This window comes from Carya illinoinensis, chromosome 7 (genome assembly GCF_018687715.1).
Source record: "Carya illinoinensis cultivar Pawnee chromosome 7, C.illinoinensisPawnee_v1, whole genome shotgun sequence".
In the NCBI taxonomy this organism is placed as follows: domain Eukaryota; kingdom Viridiplantae; phylum Streptophyta; class Magnoliopsida; order Fagales; family Juglandaceae; genus Carya; species Carya illinoinensis.
Window position 1 is genome coordinate 1,356,823 of NC_056758.1, and position 7,442 is coordinate 1,364,264.

The following is a 7,442-nucleotide window of genomic DNA, read 5'->3' on the forward strand; positions in this document are numbered from 1 at the left end:
TTATGAAAAATATATACCTCTTATCAAATTTTAAATTTGATTTTGACGAAACGAATACCAATCCTTGAAAAGGATGGGTGGACGCTTTTTCCACAACTTCACTGCCAAAAGAAGCAAGAGTTTCACCCTAAAAATGAGAAGAAAAACTCCCAATAGCCTGCGTTTCATCTTCTTCCACGTTGCATGTGGTTCGCCACGTCCGCTCGTGCGCCATGACTGCGTTCAGATTTTTCAAAGGTGCTTCTCTACCGTCTGAATGGTACCGTTTAAAGAGAATGTTAGTGAAATTTTTTTCTTTTTTTTTTTAATAAATTTAAATATTTTTAAAAAAATATAAAAAATATATTAATATATTTAAAATCATTTTTTAATTATTAAATAAAAAAAATTGACCAGCGGTCAGTTTGAAAGAAGACGAAAAAAATCGGGCGGGGGAGAAAGCGAGGAGTTCCAACACGAATACCTGACCTAACCCACCAACCCAATTGCCATCGCAATCACAGCCTCGTTGGCTATTCATTAAAAAGCTAGAGCAATGGCTTACGACTGGTGCAAACATCCAACTGGGTCCGCGTTTCTTCTTGTTTGTTTTTCAGCTAAGATTTTGAAGGGTTTATCTTAAAAGAGTTAGAATTCAAATACAACCCACCAACTGTTCACTTGTGCCTGTTTTCGTTTGCACTTCGCATTAACCATTTTGCTTTATTTTTACTCAATTGCTTCTCTTAGCTTAGTTGTTGCTTTATCCAATATTATTCTTTTAAGGAATTGTTTTGTGTCTTGTTGAATGGATACGTCAAAAAGCCAACCAAACCTTATCTGCAGTTGTTTTTCTCAATACACCAGCTCATATTCAATATATATTTTGTTGCTCAAGCTATTTGACCGACACTCTTTGATTTATATATGATGTTTCAGAGTTGTTGGGTTTCTGATTTTTCTTTCCATGCGAGTGGTTCTAAAATCCAAGTAAGACTCACCAACCTTGCATTCCTTCAACCATCGACTTTTAACTACCCTGCTGCCTGGGCTACTAACATTTAAGGCTGACTCTTTACGAACAGCACTAGTTCATTTCGTTTTGTGTCTTGTTCACTATTTGATAACCCAATCTTTTGATCATTTATCTCCAAATGGGAAGTATTGGAATTTTGAATAATTCAACTTTGATTTGTGCTCCACTAATGGCTCAATCCGTTGAGCAAATGGTGAGTGATATGTACGAGGCAAAAGCACAAGGTGCGGATGTAGTTGAAGTCAGGTTGGACTGTATTAAGAACTTCCAGCCTCGCCAAGACCTTCAAACCATCATCAGAAAAAAGCCCTTGCCAGTGCTCATCGTGTATCGGTACTCTTCACAAATCCTAATTGAATGTATTTTTTTTGTTTCTAGCTAGACATAGTTAATATTTGTGTAATTGTATTCTTGGAATTTTCAATGTCCTAAAAATTAATATGATTGTATTAAAAACATGCTATTGTGTTTATGGGGAACCTCTTATTGCTGCTGTCTGGAGACAACTTTCTTGTTTTACACTTGCACATTTTGCTTTTCATAACATGAATAATTATTGCTTATGTAATATTTGCATCTTAGTGAAATAAAATCAGCGAATTGTTGATTGATCTCAACAATGATAAGACCAGCCATCTCATGCCTACCCTTAGTAGACTACTCGCATCAAAACTCAAACTTGGTAGGTTTTTTCCTTTCCCCACCCTTAATTGCAAGCTCTATGACCTTTTGGCTGTAAGTTGCAATCTCTTTCATGTTTCTAAAAAAAAAAATGCTAGTGAAACTGCAAGCTCCTTCAATTGTATTGGGGCCTTTATCTGTGACTGTAAGGTAAGACCATGCAGTGAAGTTTTTTGTTTATATGTTCCTCTTTAGTTTTAAAGCTTGGACAGCACGTTTGTTAGATGGTCCGCCAAGATTTAGCAAGATTTTCTATGAAGTGAAATCACAAAAACTGAAAGAATAGAAGGAAAGATGACATTATAGATGAGAAAATTAAAAGGTTAACATGGCAAGATTATCATGAATATGTGGGGGTATGCTTGATGGTAGAGCATCCTCTTTGTTTCTTCTCTTCCTCACAAATCGCCAAGGTTATTTTCATCAAACTGGAGAAAGGCCTTTAATATCATTTTCTTACTATGAAAATGGTCATTTTCAACAGCTATCAAGTCACTAATTATATAATTTTTTTTCCAGGCCAAGGTGGGAAGGTGGCCAGTATGAAGGTGATGAGCGCACACGGTTGGAAACACTCCATTTAGCCAAAGATTTGGGAGCTGATTACATTGATTTTGAGCTCAAGGTAGCTTTTCAAATTGAAATTCAACATTGAATTAAGAATAGGATTGCTCAAATCGGATTATGACCTTAAGATTGTGTTTTGTGTTCTTCCGGTATGTTTGACACTGTTAGTGCCATGCGATGTTTGGATAATTGGCCCACCATATGCATTGAAATATGCGTGAAAGGTATTCTGAGGAAATATGGGAAGCCACTGACCTAAAGTCACAGGTTGCTATCATTTTTAAATGCAATGAATTCTGGTGGTAATATCATAAAGCTCTTGAATTGTATGAAAGACTGTTCTCCAGTTTACATATACTATTTGAGCTAAGTAGGGTGATTTAGGCATCTAGTCTTCAAAAGCATGTACAAAGCTCTGTTTCTAAAGGATTTACAAATACTTTGTAAAAACACAAAAATTGAACAGAAGAAATGAAAGCCTCTTCACCTTTGGTTGAGCTTTGAGAATATTCTAATTATACAAATCAGATACAGTGCTGAAAACGGCACAAGAACACAGGCTTGATGGTTGCTAATTAAAAAGCATTTCCATTCAAAGACAGCTAGATCAGCATGCCAGTGGACACCTTCTGTTAGTTATGTAGTTGCTACTCTTACCACAGAAACACCTACTTCCTTTTGGGTCTCAATTCAGTATTCAACGACTGGAAGGAAGCCCACTTAGGTGCTAAACGAAAGAACTAGTTTGTGCGAAATACAGTGATTTTTTATATGTTCTATTGACAATGCTAGCATGCCATTTTTCATAGTTGGTATTTATTGGTTTATGTGTCATTGAATTGATGGTTGCTAATTAAAAAGCATTTCCATTAAAAGACAGCTAGATCAGCATTCCAGTGGACACCTTCTGTTAGTTATGTAGTTGCTACTCTTACCACAGAAACACCTACTTCCTTTCGGATCTCAATTCCGTATTCAACGACTGGAAGGAAGCCCACTTAGGTGCTAAACGAAAGAACTAGTTTGTGCGAAATACAGTGATTTTTTATATGTTCTATTGACAATGCTAGCGTGCCATTTTTCATAGTTGGTATTTATTGGTTTATGTGTCATTGAATCGTCTCTTTCATTTGGAGACTTGTGTGTCTTGGAAACACTAGCAGTCCTTAGTAGTTCTCTCTCTTAAAGCAAGCAAACCTTTGAAGGTGGGGGAATGAGAACTGTGGAACTATAGTGTTAGAGCTACCTTTCCCTCTGTAGTTTACCTCTCACTTGCCTAATATTGATTTCTACATGTTGCAGGAATAGGGATTTGAAAAACATTGAGCATATTTTTTTTCACCATTTTCATGGAGCCTTGGAATCTCATCTGACTTGTGTCGTATGATTGCTTAGGTGGCTTCTAATCTTAGGGGAGAACTGAAAATGGATCATCACTGTGGTAGCAAAGTTATTGTTTCATGCTATGTAAATGGTATGACCTCTCTGGAAGATTTGAGCCATCTTGTTGCAAGCATGCAAGCTACTGGAGCAGATATCATCAAACTTGTCACAAATGCAATTGATATTACAGAAATATCAAGAATTTTTCAGCTACTCTCACATTGCCAGGTATGAGCTCATTTTTATCACCTTTTCATTTTTATCTAAGTGATTTAATGATTTAAACTGAAAAGATATGAATGCAGATCTCCAACAAATTCTTAAAAGTGTAAAAGAAATTAACAAAGAAAGTGAAAAACACATTTTTGGTTTTATTCTGCTCAGGTGGATTTGATGTATCATTTGAAGTATTTAAACTGCTCGATTCCGATTCTTGCAAATCCATATTTTCTATTAAGTGTATGAGACCATTTTGCTACTCCTGCAGGTGCCACTAATTGCATATTCAGTCGGTGAAAGAGGCCTTATGAGCCAGATATTGAGCCCAAAATTTGGTGGTCTTCTAGTCTATGGATCTATGGAAGGAAATTCAGTTCCAGGCCTGCCTACTCTAGACAGCCTTAGGCAGGCTTATAAAGTGATCCATATTAATGCAGATACCAAAGTTTTTGGGCTCATCTCCAAACCAGTTAGCCACAGTAAAGGCCCTCTATTGCATAATCCTACTTTCAGGCACGTAAACTATAATGGAATATATGTCCCAATGTTTGTTGATAATCTCGAGGACTTCTTTAGTGTCTATTCAAGCCCTGACTTTGCTGGATTCAGGTATGTCATTTACGAGGGTATGGTACATTTAAAGTTAAATGAAAACATGAATTTTTGGCTGACAGAAAGTTTGATATTTCAGTTTGTTAGCCTTGGATGATATATATTCAGGATATGCACTACTTTTAATTGTCTATATTTGTTTATGGCCAAATATATCGTCTTAGCAGATTTATTTTTACATCAGGATCAAGCCATTGTAATTTGTTCCTTGTTCTTTTCTTAGGCAGGCATAAACCTCAACCGCGACCAATGTCTATGCAGTTTAAACTTTGATAACTGATCAGCAATCTTCACAATTTAACAGGGCCGACAAAAGCAGCTAGAAAACTACAATATGGAGCATTGGGTTCATTCCTTAAGAATTTGGCCATCTAACTCTCTGTAAAAAGCTGTTATGAACTATTTCCAAAGCAATGCCCTATTGTCAGAACTGACTGTCACTCATATACAACTGAATTTATTTTTCTCCTACAAACTCAGCCTTCCCTTAATCTGAACACTGTAGATGTGCTGAAGGATAGTTGTAATGCTTGAAACCTGCTTACCTTCGTTCTCATTAGTGCCTGGTGCATGTTAAATAGACCTGTTTAGGTGGAAGTGTTATTATTTCATTCTCAGAAATACACACACACACACACATATGCTGGCTATTGTTTTGGTTTGTTTTTTTTTTTGTGCTCGTAGCATAACTTCTTATTTCCTTTATTCAAATGCAGTGTTGGGATCCCGTACAAAGAAGCTGTAATTGGATTTTGTGATGAAGTACATCCACTTGCTAAGGTCGGCTTAAATCTACCATTTATTATCTTTTATATCATGTTGTGGTACTGTAATTTTGTAGAGCTCTGTTAAGCGTCTTCATCATTCCTAATGTATGTTCTATGCATGGTGGATGGAATAATTATTTTCACACGCTTTATCAGGCCATAGGTGCTGTTAATACTATTATAAGGAGGCCTACTGATGGGAAGCTGGTTGGTTATAATACAGACTGTGAGGCTTCAATATGTGCAATTGAAGATGCTCTTATAGGTACAGGAATACCAAAATGAGTATTTGGACCCTCAAAATGTTGTCTTTGAACTCTAAAATGACATACTAACATTTGTGCATCTAAAACATCACAGAACAGGGATGCACTAATGGGGGAGCATCTCCTCTTACTGGAAAACCATTTGTGCTAGTCGGTGCTGGAGGTGCAGGAAGGGCATTGGCATTTGGTGCCAAGAGTAGAGGAGCTCGGGTTATCATTTTTGACATTGATTTTGGTATATTAACCATAATCTACTATCCAAGTGCTATACAATTATTTTTTCTTCTCTACTAATTTGGTTAGCTATTATTTTCTCTCACCTATGTAACTCAATAGGTTAGAATCACAGCGTGGCACATCAAGGCAAGGATTTTTGGTATTCATGCCACTTCTAGTTAGGTTGTTTAAGACGTACATTTGCCTGATTGCCCCCCTCTCCCCATCTCCTCCGCCATCCCCAAAGAAAAAAAATGAAGAAGGCACAAATTAATTATGAAGCATAGGTTCAACGCTAGACTTCCTTCAATTGTAATGAGAAAACCAATATTCTGTCCCTGCTGCAGCATAATGATTGGGAACTAATAACCTGATTTATATCTTATTTCAAACCCACTGCCCTAATTCTTATCCTTTGTACAAAAGACAGAGCAAAATCTCTTGCTTGTGCTGTATCTGGTGAAGCTCGGCCCTACAATGATATAGTTAACTTCCAGCCAGAGAAAGGTGCAGTACTAGCAAATGCAACACCTTTGGGAATGCATCCAAATACAGATCGGATTCCTGTAGCTGAGGTCTAATGCACTATACCTACTAGAACAACATTCCAATTTGGTTTTTATTATTTAAACTGTTTGTTTGCTTTCTGAAGGCAACCTTGGGGGATTACCAGCTTGTCTTTGATTCCGTGTACACACCAAGAAAGACCAGACTACTAAAAGAGGCTGAGGCTCTAGGAGCAATCATTGTGAGTGGAGTTGAAATGTTCCTCCGTCAGGCCATTGGCCAGTTCAACCTCTTCACAGGCAGAGAGGGTACTGCTTGACTTTATCTACACTAGACTGTGTTTATGACTAACAATTTTTTTTTTTTTTTTATGAGTAATTGTTTATGACTAACATAATTGATTGATGCGGCTCCTTTGGCTTCCTTTGTATTGCAGCACCTGAAGAGTTCATGCGGGAGATCATCTTGGCAAAGTTCTGATATATTTCTTCACAAAGAAGATGTTCTAATTGTACATTGTGCTTCCATTTACCCATTTATTGAAATTGCATTATAAAAAAAAGACATGGATATTCAAGAATTACATATATTGCTAAGACCCAGAAGTAATCAATAAAATTTTCCATCTCTCTCTCTCTCTCTCTCTCTCTCAAAAGCTTTCCTTGCGCATAACCAAAAATATGTTTTAGAATAAAGGCAGACAAACCTTCTATTATTCATAGCATTCGCACATTCACACCTTGATCAAGGATGAATCACAAGACCTATATCCAGTTAATTGTTGGGATCAAATGCAATCTCATTGTCACTTTCAACTTTTTCCACTCACAACATGGGTGGTTCCTGATTTCTTCGCTTCAAAGAGATATAACTAAAATGGTTGGAGACATGTTCCAATCATGTTGGCCATCTATAAAAAGAAACTGGTGGCTTTCCTTTGTTTAGGGGGTAAAAGAAAAGAAAGGTGGTGTCTTCCAGACCAGCCTTCCCTATATGTAGGGGTATAAAATAATATTGGAAAATCTTTTAAATCAGACCGGACCCAATTGAACCGATGAATTCGGTCCGATTTTAAGGAGTCAAGTGTGGTACCAATTCTTAAGAGCTAAAATCAGTCTTAAATAGGTGTGGTAGCGGTTTTTATATTTTGAAAGCCGATTTAAACCAAATTGGACCAGTAAAATTTTTTATATTATATTATATGCTAAA

General features: G+C 36.8%; 1 protein-coding gene across 1 annotated transcript; it reads left to right on the top strand.

Annotated features, from left to right (window-relative positions):
• The first annotated feature begins 433 nt into the window (after nucleotides 1–433).
• LOC122317041 (bifunctional 3-dehydroquinate dehydratase/shikimate dehydrogenase, chloroplastic-like) lies at nucleotides 434–6,866 on the top strand. Its single transcript, XM_043133931.1, has 10 exons — nucleotides 434–1,348; nucleotides 2,216–2,321; nucleotides 3,659–3,874; nucleotides 4,134–4,474; nucleotides 5,194–5,257; nucleotides 5,401–5,509; nucleotides 5,605–5,745; nucleotides 6,153–6,301; nucleotides 6,379–6,541; nucleotides 6,670–6,866. The coding sequence occupies exons 1-10, from the start codon at nucleotides 1,134–1,136 to the stop codon at nucleotides 6,711–6,713; spliced, it is 1,548 nt and encodes a 515-aa protein (XP_042989865.1). The 5' UTR covers nucleotides 434–1,133; the 3' UTR covers nucleotides 6,714–6,866.
• Nucleotides 6,867–7,442: the final 576 nt, after the last annotated feature.

Excerpts from the sequence above, each read along its gene's own strand:
- LOC122317041 (XM_043133931.1), top strand. The coding sequence starts at position 1,134 with ATGGGAAGTATTGGAATTTTGAATAATTCAACTTTGATTTGTGCTCCA. Across the intron at positions 3,875-4,133 it reads AGCTACTCTCACATTGCCAG|GTGCCACTAATTGCATATTC; the intron begins GTATGAGCTCAT and ends CTACTCCTGCAG. Across the intron at positions 4,475-5,193 it reads CCTGACTTTGCTGGATTCAG|TGTTGGGATCCCGTACAAAG; the intron begins GTATGTCATTTA and ends ATTCAAATGCAG.